This window comes from Squalius cephalus (genome assembly GCF_949319135.1).
Source record: "Squalius cephalus genome assembly, chromosome: 3".
Classification (NCBI taxonomy): domain Eukaryota; kingdom Metazoa; phylum Chordata; class Actinopteri; order Cypriniformes; family Leuciscidae; genus Squalius; species Squalius cephalus.
The window spans coordinates 17,476,435-17,498,239 of record NC_137124.1 but is presented as its reverse complement, the minus strand read 5'-3'; the positions used below and the strand labels follow the sequence as shown (position 1 = coordinate 17,498,239).

Genomic DNA, 21,805 nt, shown 5'->3' with positions numbered 1-21,805 from the left:
GGGCTGCCATCCATCTTCATTGGAGGAGAGGAGAACGTGCGCTCGCTGTCTCTCCTCTCTTCCCTAATCACTCCATCTTCTCCCACACTCTCACTTCACTTTCACTCACAACCTTTTGTCTGTCAGTTCTCCCTCTTTGCATTCAGTTTGTCTCCTGTGAATCTCCATGTTGATGTACAGGAAATCAGGATCTACAAATTGTCCAAGTTGAGATTTTAACCGAAGCATTTGAAATAGTGTCAATCTAGGGTCATTTCTGCTTCTAAAAATATTTAAAGAGATAATATTTGCAAGAATAATAAAGCACTGAAAACTATGAAATATAAGGTTTATATACACCACTGTTCAAAAGTTTGGGGTCAGATTTGTTGTTGAAAGAAGTCACCAAGATTTATTTGATCAAAAATACAGTAAATATTGTGAAATATTGTCGAAGTTTAAAATAACTTTTCAATTTAAAATATTTGAATTTATTCTTGTGATGGCTAAGCTGAATGTTCAGCATCAATACTTTAGTGTTCGTTGTCACATGATCCTTCAGAAATCATTTTAATATGGTTTTAATTTTGTTTCTCATTATCAACATTGAAAATAGTCGTGCTGGTTAAAAATTTTCTGTAAACCATGATTCATTTTTCAGGATTCTTTGATGAATAGAAAGCAATAAAAAAATATAACTGTTTCGCAACACTGTAAAAGTCTTTACTTTCACATTTAATCAACTTAATGCAGTCTTAATTAATAAACGTATTAACTTCTTTAAAGAAAATCTTACTGACCAAAACTAGTGTCCATGCAAATCAATAAACCAACAATGCAAAAGTAAAAATGAATCAAACTAACCATTAAAGCAAAACCTGGAGTAACGAGCAACAGAAGGTTTTGATTTACATAAATCGCTCAAGTTTCCCTGATTACAGAATACAGTTTAGGTGTTTATATGACACACTGATGGTTATTAGGCCTTATAAGGGCTAAGTATTTTTGCACTGGGGTTCAGACATCCCAATGCAAAAAACAAAAACAAAAAAACTTGCAGCTTTGATCAGTTAGTCAAGTGATTGTTGGTCACTGTCTTGGTAGAGAATATAAACTGTGGCATAAAGAGAGAGAGACAGACTGAGATTAGTTCAAAGATCACCATATTTCCATAATCAGTCTGATATGAAGCCGTGGCAGACACTATGCAAACACCCCGCCACAGTTCTTTCCTCTTCGGCTTTTTTCATCTGACCCATTTGCAAAAACAGTCACAGATTTGAACAATAACTTATATAAAGGCATATAAACATGCAGGTTATTTTTAACTCTCTTCCGTAAGAGACAAAGATCCATGGGTGACATGCTATCAGCTTTCGCCATCGCCGACAAACTGCTTTTATCTGTTTCTTTTTTTTTCTTCCTTTCTGTTCTCAGCAAATGTTTATTATAAGCTCCACTGCACGCGATGTTGTCTCTCTCTGGATACTGAGACAGGAGTGAGATAGTGACCTCACCTGACCTCTGCTGCTCTGGCACACGAAACATGGGCACTTTTGTCTAGATACATTTGATATCTTTGCTAATGGAGTTGGTAAAGCAGAAATATTTCTAAAGTGACATTCATTATCAAACTGCATTTCATCCCATCTTGGATTGTTGTCAAGGTTTGAAGATTTTGAAGATTTTCTAAGTTCCCACAGTGGTGTTTGTAAACTCAAGGTCTGCCTCGTGAAATGTTTGTACATTTAACAGACACAAGCATATACAAGTGTGACATTCGCCTACGTTTGCAAATAGAGGAGATCTACAAGTAATTCACTAAAGCTGGTGACAAACTTTTTCACATGTGTAAAATAAAATTATAATCATGTCATACAGATTTACTTAAAGTGCCCGTATTATGCTATTTTAAAGGTTCCTCATTTTGTTTTGGAGGTCTCCTACAATAGGTTTACATGCATCCAAGGTCAAAAAACATTTCTCAAAGAGTCTGAAAACGGTTTGTTTGAAGATTCAGTCTCTCTAAACACCTTTCCGCAAGCAACTCTGCTCTGATTGGTCAGATGGCCCAGTCTGTTGTGATTGGTCGAGCGCTTACATAACGGAAACGAAACGCTCACACACAGTGATACGAATTATGGCGTCAGTTTTTCCGTATCAGTTCCAGCACAACTCCAAATCCTTTTGAAGTGTATGAAAAGCTGATTCGCAGCGCTGAACACAAACCGAACTCTTCCAAGCCCCAGCTACAGTTTGAGGAGGGGTCGAATTAATCATCTAATGAAGACCATATAGGTGGGCATTATGCAAATCTGTTACAAAGTTACATAGGTATGTAATAGGAAGTGAGACTCAGCAGTTCAGAATCAAATCTTTCTTTTAGGAGACAATAACTTTGTCACACACAAACTTTGCAGAGCTTTTACATTCACAAACAGCTCCATTACACAGTGCAAGAAAGTATAGGGTCTGGGTAAGTCAGAGTAAGATAATCTGTAATCTTGATGATCTGATCTGTTTCTGACAGATCATCACTCTTCTTTTTCTTTGTAATGGCCCATTTGGGGACACAGGACAATCTTTTTGTTCTGCTAAAAACATGCAAATGCGAAGCCTGATCTTGATCGCATCATCTCTTTCCTTCTCTCTAACACGTGCAGAAAGCTCAAAACGACAGAAGTCGTTCAACCACTCACTGGATACATGCGGTCAAGAAAGGATATCAGTATATACAAACTTCAGTAGATCTTTGTCAGTGAATTCTGTATTTTTTCCAACTTTTGAACTAATGAATTTATGTAAATCAGGGGTCTTTACCATGGGTCCACAACCCACAGCAGTATGGCAGGTTCTTTTTTTAAACAAAAGCAAAATACTAAGTTAACTTTAATCAGTGCTAAACTTATCAAACTAAAGCAAATGCTTCATTGAATCTTCTACATTAAACTGTATCAAGTAAAATTAGGAAATGTACACACAAACCATAACTGACTTTGAAGGTATCTTATGCTCACCAAAGCTGCTTTTATCAAAAATACAGTAAAATCATAAAATTGTAAAATATCATAATAAAAAAAAAATCAGATTTAATTCATTCCTGTGATGGCAAAGCTGAATTTCCAGCAGTCATTACTTCAGTCTTTAGTGTCCTTTACCCTTCAGAAATCATTCTAATATGCTGATTTGGTGCTCAAGAAACACTTTTTATAATCAATGTTGAAAACTTTGATCGTTTTCCAAGGATTATTTGATGAATAGAAAGAACATTTCTTTGCCTGGAAATGGTTGAAGAAGGGTTAAATCAGTGAATGTGACTTCAAGACATCTTGAACTGACAGTGGAAGTGAAGTCACCATTGCCCGTGGACATCTAGCAAAAAAATGACAGTCTATTGAAGTGTTAAAAGAAAACTTTCCAAGAGGACTGGATTACCAGATTCCCTTACCATGGGTTATATGACAAAAGGAAAAGTCATTCAAGCAAGTCCTTTATCTTGGGTCGTAAGAATGAACAATTCATCTTCAGTTTTACATTTGGCTCAACGGGGTCATAGCTGCCAGAACTTCCGAACTTCTCCATCGGTCCCGGGCCGTGAGGGAGGGAGACGGGCGCTGAGACCGGCAGTAGGAGGCAGGATTCATCATCCGGTTATAAGCTGGCACGGCTCGGTTCCTGAACCCCAACAAAAAGCCTGTCGCGCTCAAGTGAGCCCCAAAAGATTTGTTTTGCCCGAATCGCTCAAATATTGTGGGGAATCAACAGACCCAGAGGGCCACGGTGTCTCATCTGAGAGGATGAAGAAGCGGAAAAGGAAAATGTGTTTGTGGTGTGGTCACAGTTCAGTAACGTTTTCCACACACAGAGATAAATAGTGGTAGCAGGGGGCATCTCTCACTGCATGATGGGACAGTGATTGCACAATATTGGATAAGGCAGGTTTTTGTGCCATAATGAAAAGGAAGGAAATGAGGGAGAAGAGTTGTGTGTGTGCCGTGTACTTCAAATGGTTCTAGGTCATATAAGGTCTAATCTAAGAGTCACTGACCACTTTCATATTTCATCAAGCATACTACAAAACAATTAAACTCAGAGTGACTTCATCTAAACACAGACAGACTGGTAAGATAAAAGTATAAATACTTTAGTGAGTCAAAAGTATTTACAAAATGTATATATTCATGTACGTCACAACAAAAGCCCATTATCAGATTCTGTCATTGTTTATAAACATTTATCAGAGCCATGGACATGATGTTAGTGCACATCTGGACCAGTGTTATTATTGTTAACTAAAACTATTACAAATAATCTTCATTAATTGAAATAAATTAAATTTAAAATATAAATATTTGATGAAAAGCTTAAAAATTAGAAATGTTATCTTGGCAACTAAATGAAATAAGAAAATCATATAAAATACAAAAAATACAAACAAGTTGAAATGCTAAAATTACTAAAACTGAAATAGATATAAAGCTAAGTAGAGATATAAAACAAACAAATACAATTATAAAACCACTTAAATTACTAAAACTAAAAAGACAACTTAAAATATAAAAATAAAAGCTGATTCAAGATATTATTAAATACTATAATGGTCTACTAAAATAACACTGATCTATTGGCAAGGCGCTCATGTGGAACACACGGGTTCCATGTTGCGACCATGTCACATGTTTCCATTCTGCAATTCCGCTATTTTGTGCCAACTGATTTGCAGATGCAAAATAAAAGTACACAGTCTCGATTTATTACATATTTGTTGGCATTTGCAGAATTTATTAGCATTGTAGTATTCATTAGTGGTTTAATATAACAATCTGTACAGTGCATCTCCCTCTCTCTCTCTATATGTTCTCTACAATCAGAGCTGTCTGCAAAGGCTGAATGTTCTCATGCACGCTCACTCTCATACACCAATGCACATCCGTTCCCTGGTCGCACGTCCAAGGCCAGGTGCTGTGCGGAAAACACATGAATCAAATATTGGCATGAAAAAAAAAAAAAAGTCAAGGCACAGACAAGAAGAGCTGAATCCAGAAAAACTGCTTATGGTGCTTGTTCTGTCCCTAAAACTGAAGAATTCCCTTTATAGTTTAATAATTTTGCACCTACTGTAAGGGACAGGCTTCAAACATACATCTTTTGTGCCAGTAAAAAGAAAAATGAAAGAAAAAGAAAACTCCCGTTAAACAAAAACAAACAAAACAATCCCTCAGTTCAATTTGAAGAGAGAATATAATATTGCACCCTCATTCCTATCAGGGAAAATATCAAAGTTATGGCAAGACGTCACCGTTTAAATACAAAGAGCCATTTAATATTAGTTTTAATGTACAGCGGTGTACAATCTCTGGACCGTTTAAATGTGCTGACATTAGCCTGCTCTTGTATAATGCCTTTATCTCTAAGGCATTATAGTAGGTTCCAGGCCTTACACATCTTCAGTCAGTTTTCGGATTGAATGCTATATTTGCAATCAATGAATACAAGACACTTAAGCCTCTATTCTGCGCATTGGAAGTCCAATCAAAAACAACTTAACCTTAATCTGGTCATTTTTGTGACAATAGTAAACTAATCGTTTCCAAAGCTACCACACAACTGTCATTCTTTAAGGTATTAAAATATAATCTACGTCTTGGCTGTAACAGACTAAAGCTGGAGTATGTCTAGTATACAATTACTATGCATTAAATATTTAACAAGGGCAGTAACTGGATTCCCTGTATTGAGAACGCCAACAACAAAAAAATCCCTCATTATGATCTGCACTCACATGAACCCTTGACCCATCTGTGATAATATTAATTTATCTTCTCACAGATATTAAAGGGATAGTTCACTCAAAATGAAAATTCTGTCATCAATAATTCACCATCATGCTGTTCCAAACCTGTGTGACTTTTTCTTCTGCAGAACACAACAGAAAATATAATGAAGATAGTTGGTAAACAAACAGTTTTGATTCCCATGGGGGAAAAAGATACTGAGACATTTCTCAAAGTATCTTCTTTTGTGTTCCACAGAAGCAAGTAAGTCATACAGGTTTGTAACATAATAATGACAGACATTTCATTTATGGGTGGACTATCCCTTGACAAATTATGACAGCAATACTCAAGCATAGTTAGTGTTCCAATTTCCTTTAACTTTGCAGCAATTTAAGTAATATCCACACTACAGTGCAACTGTAGTTGTCAAATTCAAAAATAAGATAAATAATACTTTAGAACTGTTGTAAAGGCAATTCAAATTGTGAGACAGGAAGCTAGTGTGACAAAAGAACAATACAAGAGAATAAAACACAACAAAAAACAGTTTCAAAGAACAAAATGTGATTTGGTGTCCTTTATGTGTTCAGTTAGTACACAGGAAGACATGGACACCATATCACACAGGCACGGGATGGTTTAGCAGGTGCACCTTTCAGAGAGGAGCATTAATATGTGTATGTGTCAGTCCAAGTGTCTTTGTGTTAAAAGAACAATATACCCAACTAATGTAGATGTGCAAGCGTAGTCTACACGCTCTGATGTGGGCCGTCTGCTGATGCGTTGGCTTTCTCAGGCTTGGTTGGTGGCGATGAGATTTTTCAGCTGTTTGACAACAGTGTCTATAAGCTTCTGCTTGTCCCGTTCGTTTTTACGGAACTGAGCGAACATGTTGTTCTTGCGGCTGGTGTCCCTCATCCTGCACACAATGAATGAAGCATATCAGATCATTAGATTACAAAAACAGAAAAAAAGAGGATGCAAAAGATTGGGTTTTTTCACTTTGATAGTTTAGACTTTCATGTACTGTAGCCTCAGTGTGAAATGCTCATAAAATGAGAACAAAGAGAGTACAGAGTATGTAAAAGTAGAATACAGAAAATGAAAGAGTAGGATGGCTTCACTAAAACATAACCTTTCCAAATTCGTCACTCATATGAAAACTAGCCAAGGAATATGATGAGACAGGGTGGCCACTTAAACTCAAATGTAATGTTGGTCACAGGGTGCTGTACCACTAAAGAGCTCAAGGAAGGGCACAGACTTTAACTGAGACTACCATTGTGTGGTCAAGAAAGACATTCCAAATGGTGCTTCCATGCAGGAACCTTGGAGCAGACTTGCATGGAGGTTCTAATGATCCTGCTCACTTTCCTGCCGCTTGTGCCAAACGCTCATTCTCAGTAGCTTGGAGATCACTGAGCCAATGCATGCACATTCCTCTCATTCGCAACCGGCCAAACCGTGGCAGAGCTAGGCACCAGAGTTCGACAAAATACTGAAGTGACCCATCATCATTAAGGCATTGAAAAAAACACATTCTTTTATTCTGCATAGTCTGTAGTCCTCCGCTTTTAAAGAAGGCATATCATGAAAAACAGGATTTTCCTTGCTCGTTTGATACTGAAAAACAAAACAGCAAATCATCAATGAAAACGGACATCATTTACACTACTGTTCAAAATATTTTTTTTATGCTTTTAAAAGTCTCATGCTAACCAAGGCTGCATTTATTTGATCAAAGTCAACTGTAATATTGTCAATTTAAAACAGCTGTTCTTTATATATATTAATTATATATATATATATATATATATATATATATATATATATATATATATATATATATATATATATATATATATATATATATATATATATATATATATATATATACATACAACTATATTAATGCATTTTAAAATGTAATTTATTCCTGTGATTGCTAAGCTGAATTTTCAGCAGCCATTACTTCAGTCTTCAGTGTCACATGGCCCTTCAGAGATCATTCTAATATGATGATTTGCTGCTCAAGAATCATACCTTATCAATTTTGAAAACTGCTTAATAGGGGTGGGAATTTTTAGGCACCTCATGACCTAATCCGATTCCGAGAGTCACGATCCGATTCCAAAACGATTTTTTTTTTATTATTATTAATTAATTAATTAGTTTACTGACTTGAAAGTCTTAAAATCTTTTTTTTTTATTACATTTGTAATTATATGAACTTTTTACAAATTAAAAATATAAATTAAAACAATTTTAAGAACTGAACGTTCTCCATTCAAGAGCTGATGATTTTTCTCTTTCTCAGCTTTACTGATGACATCATAGACAGCGGGAGATCTAATAAGCTGTATTCACACTAATGCACAGATCTCTTTTAATTTAATGCATCCTTGCTGAACAAAATTAGTTTCCCAACATTTTTGAACGGCAGTGTACATATGGAAGTTTAAAAAGTACATTAGCAAAAACAGCCTGTTTAGGGTTAGACAATGGGTAGAAAATGGCAAAACTAAGCTTTGTTGAAAAAAAACATTTAATTAAAATTTACAGACCTTTCAAACACAATGCAAGTTACAAATATTGTGAAAGAAAGAGTCACTCTGTTACAGAAGCAATTTCATGATCACCACCAGCCACAAATCCAATCGTTCTTTTTCTATCAACTCATCCTGCGAGTCTTATTCACTAAATGTTATTAGGCGAGATAGGGTCACCACGGACACATATCTGTATTGCCATAGTGTGCATCACTGCTTTTTTACAGAGAGCCGCCTGTGATTACCATGGTGATAAGAATCACCACCGCCTAGTGAGGAATGCTTGCTTTGTTGAGCATGAGAGTTTGTGACTCGCTTCTGGAGTTCAACAAACAAGTGGAGATGGAGGCGGACAGAGTATTAGAGAAGTGATTCTCAACTGGTTTTGCTTCAGGCAAGGATTTTACACTGGAGATTAGCTATCGACCTGACCAAAAAGCAAAATTGTTGATTAAAATGATTAAAACGACAGACTGCTCTCGGTTGCCGATAACTCATTCCACAAAACATTGTAGTTGGCACAAACCATGTTTTGCTCCATGTTTTTGACGATGAGGGCACTGGCCTAATGTGGATAGCTGCTATGGAGAACTAGAACTTTTGAAATTGACATTCACAACAGTCTATTCATTTTCATAATTAAGAATGTAGTAAAATAATTTTAAATGGCAACATGCAACTTTTAAATTGCATTTTTATTAAGCATTTACAAAACTATATCAGGGTAGAAAACATATTTGTGTCACTCTAACGCTTTTTGCATTTTTCTTCCCTGCTGTCTATAACCCCATCAGAACAGCTTGTAGCGCATTTCTGGGTCATAACCAGTGCTCGAAGTGGGCCGGTACATACTGGTACGCAGTACAGGCACTTCTATATTTTAAGCTGTAGCGTACCCTCACTTGCATATGCACTTCTCACATGTTGCCGGTACCAGGTTCCACTGTAAATTTTTCGCTGCGTTCACTCCTCATCACACTTTCCTCCAGCGAAAACAAAACTAAACAGAATTAATTTTTTTAATTAAAACGTATTATTGTGGATGTGGCATTAGATTAACATCATGCACAGAAATGATTAAAGACACAATCACACTGTGAAAATGATTTGTTGGTTTAACTTAAAGTAGCCTTACCTGGTTGCCAGATTTTGAGTTCATTTAAACAAAAAAATTAAGTTGATACAAAGAAAGAGATTAGTTTATTCAACAGAAACTCTAACAGTTATGTAATCTGAACAATGTTTATGAACCTAAGCTGATTTGACAAAAGATTTGTGAAAAATCATAATTTTGTTTACAGTGCAGTGGCAAACAGCACTTGGTCAATGCACTGATTTAAAATGCTTATTTTAGATAAACATCATGTAGATATTTAGTTGTACTAAATAATGACCCAGCAGCTGATTGTGATATTTATAGCCTTAGAGTAAAGGGATTTGTGGTTTTTGATGTCGCTTTGAATTATCGAATTGGCAAATTGCAGATTAAACATATTGTCAATCTAGACAATTAACCTAATATAAGATTTGTCTATATTCTAAACTATTATTAATGAATGAGACAATATATTTAATGTTTTTATTAAAAACTACCCACACCCAATTGAGTTTAATGCGTTTCTATTTTATATTTTTCCTCTTCTGGATGTACAAAAATGGGACATTTAACCAGTACCAGTAAAATATATTGCCCATCCCTGCAACGAGGTGATACACAACCACATCACTGCTTCCCTGACTTCACTTCCTCAGTTTCGATGCTTCCTCCACTTACAAACAATCATGATTTTATTGGATGAGGTTTTTTAAACAAACTAAAACTCATATTCTTATATTTAATCTTCATTTCCCCTCTCTAAGTAACTAAAAAGCCTTTTCTTTTTAAGTACACTCCAATAAACAAAACTTTTCTCTTCAGCGAACAGGTTGTGCTCTGATTCCACACACACAGACACAGACACAGACACACACAGACAGACACACACACACAGTATTCGTGCTTAGTAGTGTGCTAACTCTGGCCAGGCTAAATAATACAGATCACTTTCACTGAGAAAGAGGGGCAAGAGGGTAAGGCTGAGGTAAGTGCAGCTCAAATGGGATCAGGCGGATATGTGTGTGCGTGTGTGTGTGTGTGTGGGGGGGGGGGGTGTTGTGTAATACCAATCCACTGCTGTTTTATATCACAGATACAAGAGGACAGACAGAGGAGGGAAGGAGGGAGGGAAAGAAACCGAGAGCGACAGAAGAAAGCTGAAGTGATCGAGGTCACAAGTCTAGCAAACATACACACACACACACACACACACACACACACACAAAATTGAGGAATGCATACTTTCTGCAAACATGTACTGAGTTTTAATAAAAAGCATGCAAACACTAACATTGACACTCTTTCTTGTACATAACGTACAACAAAATCATAAAGTGTACCAAACCCTGCAAGCATACACTGATTACACACTGATCATGTGAGTGATTATAAAAAAACTTGTAAGAAATATCCAGGTCGTATTTTACACCAAAATTAAAAGAAATAAAAAAAAATTACTATTACTGTTGTGTGTGTGTGTGGTTCAGGTATTCGCTACGTTATGGGAAAAATGCCCTCACAAAGATGGCAATATCTGAAGTCCTTATGGGCACATTTTTTGGTCCCCATGAGGAAACCGTGTCTAAGTGAAATTCTTTAGGGTTTGGGGATAGAATATAATGTACAGTTTATACAGTATAAAATCATTATGTCTATGCAATGTCCCCACAAAACATGAAAACCCATTTATTTTCTTTATGTAAAATATTGTTTCCTATTCTTATTTTGGGAGGTAAAATATAACCTGGAAATTTCATGAAAATCACCAATGTAAGGGCACATCAACAAAATGCAGAATACTTACGATCGAGAAATCCTACTCATGAGTAACACATAAGATAATGAGAGAAAGAGAAAAAACCTGTTTGCATCTGATCAGATGTCTTAAAGTAAGTGCATGTGGTTTGATGAGCGAGAGATGAGAGGAGAAAGAGATCAGTGTGAGACTCACTTCTCTAGGAGGGCTAGAGCCGTGTGAGGATTGACTCGCAGGTACTTGCAGGTGGGTCGGCCGTAGTCAGCCAGATACGTGGACCAGTCCCACTGAGTGAAGAGATCCAGTAACTAAAACCAGGATGGTGGTGGTGCGGGAAAGACAAGACAAAGAGAGATCATTAAAGTTCATTAAACACCATCATTGGCCCTTGTTAGATCAGGCCAGTTCACTTCTCCCAATGTTACATAAGTGAGCAGGGCCTCTTAAATGAGATTATAGAGGAGACACAGGGGAAAGCAACATGACAAAGCAGGGGATTAGAGGAGAATGGAGAGAGGTTAAAGAGAGAACAGCCATTTACACTCTTTCACCCTGAATGCAGGGCTCTTTCTGACCCGGACCTGACCCGATAATGGGCCGGTAATGACCCGTGATTGACCCGGCCAGCTACTGACCTTGCTGGAGCCTGGCCAAAAATGCACCCCTCAGCACTGGCTCAATAAACAACAGAGCACATTCCTCCCTCCCAAACAAACCCACTCGCACAAACACACACACATTTAGACGCAGATTCAGTGCTGGGAATGCAAACAAACACAATCAAACATGTCATCAGAACTTGCCAACAGAAAAAAAAAAAAAGCAAATGAATACACAACAACCTCTGTATTCAACCGTAAACACACATAAAGGACACATGAAACCATATATGCCTATGTGTGCACAAGGGAAAAGCATCCAGGAAAGCAAGAAATGTCTTTAAGTATGTTAAATGCACTGTTATTGAGCTACAGCAGGTTTTTATGAAGTCGAGCTACAGTCTTAATCGGTCTTTCCAAACAAGTATACAATGAATATTTATTAAATATATGTCAGATATGTGCAAATAAGTGCACAAAGCTGATGAAGTTTTGATTGAAGTGTATACATGCTGGATGAAGCCACGCTATAAATGCATTATCAAGTTCTGCTAAGGTGTCGGGCAAAATTTCAACGGCAAAAAAGGACCATTGTCTATTGTCAATAGTGTAGGGGTATATAAAGCACAATTCATTGTGCGGAATTATCTTTCAAACCTTGAACCCATAGCGCAACCTGCATGGAGAATTCATGATTGCGTGGATTACTACTGAAGTGACTGAATTTTGCCAGCAAAAATTCGGTGAACAACAGTAAATATGACCGCAGCTTTATTTCGACTTTTCAAAAAAAAGAAGAAAAGAAAAGACCGGCAGTCAGAAAGTATTGTCTTAAAAGTATTGTTTTAGTCCAACTGAAATCAAAATGTTACTAAACAACAAATTCAACCACCTGTATTTTCAAACAAAACTTCTCATGAAACAATGCACACGCACACACACCCTGTGCGATGGCAGATAAGCACCTGCGTGAGATAAGTGATTTCTGGATTTGCATACATATCTTGTTTTTTCCTTTCTCTTCTCTTCTTCCCGCTAGCATGGTCTATACAGACCCACCAAGGGAGGAAGGCTGAGGAGAGGAGAGGAGAGGAGAGGAGAGGAGAGAGAGAAAAGTAGGCCAGGTTTTGCCGCTGTCATTTGTAATCTGAATGCACTTGCATTCCACATAGCGCTAGCTAGTGTGTCAAACTCGTCCATGACCTGGGTTTCACCTTTCCGCTCTGCCTCTCCGCTCCGCCTTCACCTCCCAATGAACTTCCACTCGGTCTCTCTCTTTGACCTCGGCGTGACCCCCGACAGTGTTATCGGCCCCTTTCTGAACAAACAGAGGGCCACGCTAGAGAGGAGCTGGGGCATGGGGGCGTGCGGGCGCTGGATTATCACTTCCTCTCATTCTTCTAAAAGAAAGAATGATGGAGAGAAAGGGAGCAAAAAAAGAAAACATGACGTTGCACATTGATGTGTTGCTCTCGTTTCCCTCACAGCCTCAGCGTCACCCCTCGTTCACACTATCTCTCTCCTCTCTGGGCCGTTTGGATAAGGGCTTATAACAGTTATTCCGACCGTCGTACTTGTTTGTTTGGAACATAGCAGGAATAACTTTTCTCGTTAATAGCCTGGGGCTGTTGGGAATTGACTGCCGTGTTATTCTTTTCTCCCCTTAGACTTGTTGCACTTTCTGGCAGTGTTCTGGAAAAACAAGGTTTGATTTGCCACTTTACTCATGCAATAAATCTAAAAATGCTCTGGTGGGGAGTTTGTTACGTAATGATCTAGTTACCTATGCCCTAGTAACCTAGTAGCCATCTACAAACGGCTTGTGAATAACCAGCCAATAGAGTATAATTATTCATTATGACTTCATGAAGTCGCTGCGAATGAGCTGCTATGTAAAACTAAGATGAAAGGATAACGTTCTTAACCTCTAAGTCGGTTAGTTTTGTGTTCTCTAGTCACTAATGCTGAATTGTTTTTTTTTCTCTTTGTGCCATCACTGCCACTATTAATTCATCCATGCCTTCTCCTCGCACTCCTTTTCTCGTTAGTTCTCCTCTCACCTCTGGCTGCCCTCTGGCTCTCAGTGTTGTTTAGTGCGTTCTGGAACTATCAGCCCCAGAGGCTCATGCAGGCCAAAGTCAGTTGAGCTTAAGCCTGAATAATGATAACATTGATAATAACCAGCATAGAAAAGAGAGATCAGCCTAGTAAAGAAAGAAATAACAACAACCCCACTTTGCTAAAACAAACTAGAAGGGAGGAAGAGAGAAAATGGGGCCAAAGTATCTATAGTTAAATATACAGATTGCCTGACCTATATTCAAAAATGCCTATGCAGTTATCTGGTAGAGTACAGCTTTGGGTTGCATGTTAATAAAAATGTCTTCTAAACATGGGATGAGTCACAATGGGCTGGTATGTGAGTTGTGATTTGAACGGCAGCAAATAGGGCTCAAGTGACCGGTCATAAATGTGAACGACGAGCAAATCCAATACAGATACAGCAGCAGTAAACCTCCGCTGGGAAGAGCAAATATGAACATGAGATATCCAGAACACCTTTAAGTGCACCAGTGTTTTCTCTGATGTAGTCAGTAAAAAGAGCAACAAGTGTTCAGTTTTAAGGGATAGTTGGCTAAAAAAAAGAAAACAAAAGAAAAGTCTGTCATCATTACTCAACCTTATGTTGTTCAGACCCATAAGACTTTTGATCATCTTTGAAACACACACACAAACCTTTTTCATTTGTGTTTCAAAGGTGAACAAAAGACTTTGGAATGACATGAGAGCGAGTACATAATGACAATTTTCATTTTTGGGTAAAGTACAAGGTGATCAATTAAACATTCAAAAGGTTTGGATAAGAATTATTTGTTGATTTATTATAAATTATAATTAAAGAATTATTATAAGATTGTTGGGTCTATGGTTAATACAAATACTGGTGAAAATCAGATGGTGGGCTGCAAACTTTATGGAATGACTAACAATTATGATCGCCAAACATCCTGTCCACCCCTAGTCAATCAAGTGGGTGGTTTTGAACTCTTAAGGTGCCTACTAGTTAACATGCATTCTGATCCTCATACCATCACCGCTTATGATTATTTCTAGAAGTTTCTGTGAGAAATCTGTTAACGTTAATGAGAAAAGGCAGGACTTATCTTGACATTAACCTGCACATGTAACCAACAGAGAGAGGTCTGAATCAAAAACACTTAGCTCAGCTATCCATGGCTCTGGATCATGTGAATGTAGAGAGAAGAGTGGAAAGAAAAAAAGGGAAGGAGGAGCAACTAAAACATCATTCAACATCAGACGGTCAAAGTCCACTGGGAGGAAAATGATAAGGAGTATCTGAGTACTGAAAAAAGGAAAAGTGGCTCCCTGTTTCTCAAGCCATTTTTCAGTCCACACAGCAGTAGCACACAAGGTCAGAGGTTATCCATAGAGGTTATCCTGGCTTAGACTCCATCTACGCTAAAGTGTCCAGCAAACAGTAAGCATGAGACACTCAAACACAAATCTCAGTCTATGCAAACAAACATGCTCTTAACTGCAGGGAAACGACATGTCAATCAAAAAAGATTAACAATGTTGAACGTTTGCTTTCGCTGTCTGTGAGAAAAAAAACATTTTAAAATCGTAGAGGCACCAGTGCTGGGAATGACAGCATCTGTCAATCAAAACGAGAGAAAGTGGAGAAGAGGAATAAGAGACAAGAAAGACAAAAAGAAAATAAAGGGGTCCATAATGGAAAAAAGATGATGTGGAGGAGGAAGAGAAAAATGATGATGGAGAGGGAAAGGAAGAGGAGGCAGCAGAGGGAGAGCAGGAGAAGAAGAGACTCCCTCTTCTTTGCTGCCTCAGAATGTTGTGCAGGTCTCAAATGAGTCAAAACGAGGGAATAAAAATAAAGGAAGGAAAAACATGATCAGCACTTTACAATAACTCATCTTTAGTAAATACAGGTATATAGCTAACAATGACAGAAAAAACTTTTATAGCATTTATTAACCTAGGGCAATATTAAAGTTGCAATGTAACAGAAGTAGCAATGGATCTTTTATTCCTTTTGTGACGTTATCGAAAAGAAAAAAGTACAGGGTGGGGACTTTTGTATGTGAATTGAACTTTCAGTTGAGTGTAAGAAAGGGGTGGGGTATGAGCGGACTAAATGATCGGATAAGTCAAGCATGTCACCAGAGAGAAGTTTGCTGTTTAACTGGAAGATCAAGTTATGGCATTTTGATAAAAAATTACTAGGTATTAGTCATTGTAATTTTATATCTAATGCATTAACTAATGATAACAAACGAATAAGAATCAGAATGAGCTTAATTGCCAAGTATGTACCTTTCAGTACACATGAGGAATTTGTCTTGGTGACAGAAGCTTCCACAGCACAGACAAAATGACCGCGACAAGACAAAGATAATAAAAATATATACAAATATATATATAAAAAAAACACAATAGACAATATGTGTATGAAATCTTAAGTGTTACAGAGACATGCAAGTAACAATCCTAACACAATTTTGAAGGAATAAATCAATAAATAAAAAAACTCAAAAGATATTTTGAAGAACATCTCAGTTTTGACGGTGAATAAATGATGATGGAATTTTAATTTCTGGATGAATTATCATTATGAATTTTGCTGCTATATTATGTTAACAAAATAAATGGCAGAGACATACGTCTTTAAACAGAGTGTACCAAAAAGAGGCAGTAATGACCTGTACCCATCAGAGTACTCCAGAGTGAGTAGGACATAGTGATCCTCTCGTTCAAATAGAATTCACCCTGCACTGAACTCTGAACAGAGTAAAATCAGAGTGAGTGTAAAAATGAACAATGACCACTTACCATTGGTCTGCTCTGCTAGGATGCTGTGCTCCCTTCTGCTGGTGGGTCTGTGCCACAACTGAGTGGCTCATTTAATTACATTAGAAGAAGCAGAGACCTAAATGATTAAGACTGGCCAGAATTCTCAAGAGGGCTTCAGAGGATCTCAGCAGAGCAGAAGCTCCAGTCCGAAGTATTCTGACAGCCGTAAGTTGATTAAAAAGGGTACAAACATTGCTGTAACAGGCCGCAGGACACAGAGTTCATGAGATTAATTTTCCACCTTTTCAACTCAATGACAATACTTAATTGATACAGAGATTCTCTTGCTGGGTGTGTATAGTACAAGTCACTACAGGACACTGCTAATCTCTAACTGCAAAGTGAACATTTACGGAGGGAACTCTAAGCATGTCGGAAAAGCATGAGGGAGGTTGGGGTCAGAGGGTGGTCAAGATGGAGATGGTTGCGGTGGCCGATACACCGCCTCTAAGCTGAACCCCTCTCGGGTCATTGTTCTGTTATCAGCCCTGTTCGCTCCGTTTGCAAGCCACATCAGGGACAAGCAAAAACAGCCCTCTTCCTGAGGCCACAACGTCTAAGGAGCCATAGTCTGGGGAAGACTTGGCCTCAAACTTACCTTCCTGTCCTCTTCAGACAAGGAAGAGTTATCTCTGGGGTTATGGTGTGGTGAAGCGGTCATAGAGACCTGAGGAAAGTGGCTAAATCCAACAGAATGCAAAACTGTCCCATTCCTGAAACATTTAAAGATTTCAGAAGTAAACCTTATTAAAACCCGGTTCATTGAAATCTCAGATGACAAAGACAAACTGTGACTGAAGTATTATAAAAAGTTAACCAAAAGTATACAAATTATTTGAAAAGATAATGAAATAAATAAATACAAATTATATTACATAAAATAATAAGTATTTGGGTCACAGAACAGATGATTTGGCACGTCCCTCTGTATACTTTCTGTGACCTTCTGGTTGACTTGTTTTGACACCTATTTTAATAGTTACGACTGTAATTAATGGACGTTTGACCGTTTACGTTAGCCTAGGGGAAGAGGTGGCCTTACTTTCAACTTCCTGTCCATTCAGAAAAGAGAGTTATTGCCAGGTCAATATGACAACAAAACAGTCACAAGCCCTTTCAGTCCAATCCAGAAGAGATCAACTAAGAATGAGTGGTAACAAATAAATTAGCAGTATTTATGTGCGAACAGTAACATTTTGCATTTGGAGTATGAGCTCATTTTCACTGTCCATTTCTCCACACAACCCGTTTTAAAGGAATTGCTAGTGGTAATTAATAACTGTTAGACTGAAGAACTTGGCACTGGCCTGGGGAAGACATGACCTCTCTTTTACCTTCCTGTCTATTCCGACAAGGTTAGTTATTGCTTGGGAAGAAGTGTGACAAAATGGTCAGAGCTGAGCCAGTAGAAAACATCTAAAAGAGTCTGCAATGAAGCACAAAAGTATATATGTACATAAACTCATAACTTATATGTAAGATTTTGGGGTTGATGCTTAAAAAATAACACTTTTATTCAGCAAATGTGCATTAAATTGATCAAAAGTGACAAAGTTACTTTTTTTTTTTTTTTTTTACAAAAGATTTACATTTTAATAGCTGTTCTTTTGAACTTTCTATTCATCAAATAATCCTGAAAAAATGTATTACGGTTTCCAAAAAAGTTAAGCAGCACAACTGTTTGCAACATTGATAGCTCGATGGTGTTTTATGCCCCCAATGGCTCCTTAGAGGCAGCTAACTCTACCCTCAACCTTAAACCTACCCATCCCCTCGCTGCCTGGAAGGCGACGTTGGGGGCATAAAACACCAAAGACCACATTGATAATTATAAGAAATGTTTCTTGAGGACCGAATTAACACAATGCAGCCTTAGTGAGAATAAGAGTCTTTCAAAAACACTTTCAAAAAGCCCCTAAACAGTGGAGTCCCTATGGAGAAAATATGGGATTTTTACTTCCGGAAAATGACTGTTGCGCTCTATTCCTAAATGTGGTAAAAAGAAGATGAAATGAAGTGGAATATTCAAATTCAAAACAGCTTTATTAACAACATGACACACACAATGTCTTTTGTTAAAGCGGTTTCCAGAATCATATTTATGCCAAGGGTGTCTCATTGTTCATACTTATAAGGAAATAGCCTTTTTACAGCTTACAGGATATGGACAAATCAAAACTACTCTTACAGCTGCTGTAGGAAAATTAAGATGGAATGTGGATCTGTGTGCGCGTGTTGTGGTGACAGACAATAAACCAGCATTACAGAACTCCTACCCCTTTCACAGGGCATGAATAAGGATATAATCTGATAAAAGTTTTTTTGGTGATGCCGTGATGCTGTCTCTATGGACGTGAACTCTGATAGCCCTCGTGATCAAGGTCAAAGAGAGGCTACGGACTGAATACTGCTCACTCATGATCACCACAGCATAAAGACAAACAGATAGACACAACACAAAGAAAGTGAAAGAGAAAGAGAGAGAGAGAAACAAAACAAAATTAAACTTAGGGTCAGGTTGGTGCTTGTTATCCCAGCGGAATTTACCAAATCCTATTTACCTTACTAAATGACAAACAAATTGGCATTTGTAAATGGTCTACAACACATTGTGCTTTCCGGTAAAAAGGTGATGAGGGTTGAGATGGAGGTTGCTAAATAGGCAAGACCGGTAAATCAACCTTTCTGTCAAGCCTTTAAGTAGAAATTCACAGAGGGAGGAGGAGAATGAGAAAATAAGCTAAGAAAAATAGAGAAAAAAGAAACAGGGGGTGGGAAGAGAGAAAAAAAAGGAGTAAAAGGGAAAATAATACCAGTCTCTTTTCTGTACCCCCGTTACCCAGGCTCTCCCGTGAGGGCATAGCCCCTGGCGCGGGGCTGATCTAAAATGGTACAGGGTAAGCGGCTCAGACTTTGGATTCTGCCTGACTCCCTGACTGGACCAAAGCCAAGGTTACCAGAGGGTCAGCTCCCCCTCTCTCTGTCCCAATTCCAGCATGTATAACATGCATAAAACAGAGACTTGCTGCTTTACCATACAAACCCTCCTAGACCTGCCAATCCTAACTGAGCCCGTGAGAGACGGAGAGGGAAAAAGAGCGAGACAGATAGCACGTCAGGCTTATCGTCCGCTGGCTCCGAGGGAATGCAAGCAGGGTCGCCCGGAGGCCACTCGACTGGCCCACCCCCTACTCGCTCACTCTCCCTCTCCCTTGGACGGAAAGACAGGCGGAAGGCTGGAGAAAGTGATTACACCTGGTCTAGTTCTGGCTGTTAACTAGAGGAAGGTCAGCCAGCGTGCGCCAGGGCCAGAATGAGTTCACTGTCCAAAATATCACATTCATGTATCTTCCCACTCGCTCCCACATTCTCTTTCCTCATCACTTAAGAGTTGTCAGCTGTGTGCTCTACATAATACAATGGGTGAAGTTTGCACCAAACATGCTTAAAAACATTAAAATGACTATGCATGAGTAGTATTATATATATGAAATTAGTGTTAAAAAAGGATGATTCTACGTCTTTCGTTCTGTAGATCAAATATGTATAAGTGTTCCATCATAGGATGACATTAAAAATGCATCTGTTTCTTAGAGGTTAATCATGCGCAAGTCACTTTGGATTAAAGCATCTGTTAAAAAAAGTGTAAAAAGATACATTTAAAAAACTAAAGCATAATCTATACACAAAATATATAGTTTTTAAAACTTAATTACAATTATATATATTCTAAGAAAACCAAATGACAAGCAACTTATTTTAGTGCCTCTAATATACTAATGTTGATCAGGGTTGAGTACAATTCAGAAGTTAAGAATTCTAAGAAATGTAACAGGTAATTCATTCTGGGAAATATAGAAACTGAATGGAACATTCTATAGATGGTATTTCAAACATCCATCCATTCATCCACAGAAAAACACACAACTTCTGAAGCAGGGGAAGCTGCAGGGAACAACCAATCCTTAAGCTTTTGCTCCTTAACACAGTATCACAATAACAATCGATAATAAAAATAGAAAAAGAATCATCAATAAAAACAAACATACCTGTCCTATATCCTATACCTGTCTCTTTATCCTATTACCCTGATATTGTGTTCTCCAATTATTGCCTCCTTTACAATCAGAGGTCAAAGCTACCTTATAAATCTATGACAAACCCTTTTTTCTTGGAAGTGTGTAACCTCCAGACCAGCACTGTGACACTACGTAAGAGTATTCTTCTTTCTTTGTGTTGCCTCAATTTCTCTCTCCCAAGGTCACAGGTTTTGGTAATCAAAGGCCACACCAGAATGTCAAGCTGTACTAAAATCCACAGAACAAGAAAATTAAATAGCGTGACAAGCAGAATATATAAATAAGTTTTTAAACAAAGGAACATAAGGCACAAGAACGTTAAATCCATCCAAACTGACTAAAACAGTGCTCCCACAGTGTAAGTTACCAGAACCAAGGGTCAGAACTGAGGGAAAACCACAAATATGTGGGTCCCATAAATGACCCCTATATCAGCGCACACACAAAAACAAAAACAAAAACATTCTATTCTACACATTTGAAAAGTGGTGGAGCTCCAGTCCTGCAGCTGGACAACGGGAAGCCCTGTTTTGAACTGGAGCGGTTTCCAAGCATTTTAAGAAAAAGTTTAACTTAAAGGGATCGTTCACACAAAAATGGAAATCCTGTCATCATTTACTCACCCTCATGTTGTTCCAAACATGGAACACAGTAGAAGATATTTCAGGTGTTTATGTCCCTATAATGAAAGTCAATGGGGTCAAAAACATTTATGTTCCTAAAAAGACAAACGTACTATGAAACTAATCCACACGACTCAACTGGTATATTCTTTTGAAGCAACACGATCATTTGGCATGATGAACAGATTGATATTTAAGTCTTTTTTACTCTTAGATTGAATAAAAGCATTGCTCAATGCACAGAACACAATCAAATATGGCAACAAAAACTTCAACTAATGTCAAATCTCATTGGTTCTTGCACATTCACAAGGCCAAACATCTTGACATTTGAGTTGCCATATTTGATGTAGTCCGCATATGCATGTTGATTCATTTTTGGTTTTGATTTGAAAGTAAATAAAGGCTTAAATTCTGATTTGTTCATCATACAAAGTGATCATGTAACTTCAGA

The 21,805-nt window shown here is 37.8% G+C and overlaps 1 protein-coding gene across 8 annotated transcripts in view; it reads right to left on the bottom strand.

Annotated features, from left to right (window-relative positions):
* Positions 1-5,761: 5,761 nt before the first annotated feature.
* exoc6b (exocyst complex component 6B) overlaps positions 5,762-21,805 on the bottom strand; it is a 95,809-nt gene continuing 79,765 nt past the window's right edge. For 4 of the 8 annotated variants that reach the window (XM_079867098.1, XM_079867101.1, XM_079867100.1 and 1 more), the window contains 3 exons: positions 11,353-11,465; positions 11,206-11,217; positions 5,762-6,675 (listed from right to left, as the gene is read on the bottom strand). In XM_079867098.1, the coding sequence (XP_079723224.1) occupies positions 6,549-6,675; positions 11,206-11,217; positions 11,353-11,465 (252 nt within the window). In that variant the 3' untranslated portion in view covers positions 5,762-6,548. The remainder of the gene's footprint in view (positions 6,676-11,205; positions 11,218-11,352; positions 11,466-21,805) is intronic. The other 4 variants (XM_079867099.1, XM_079867103.1, XM_079867102.1 and 1 more) reach the window with 1 other exon arrangement.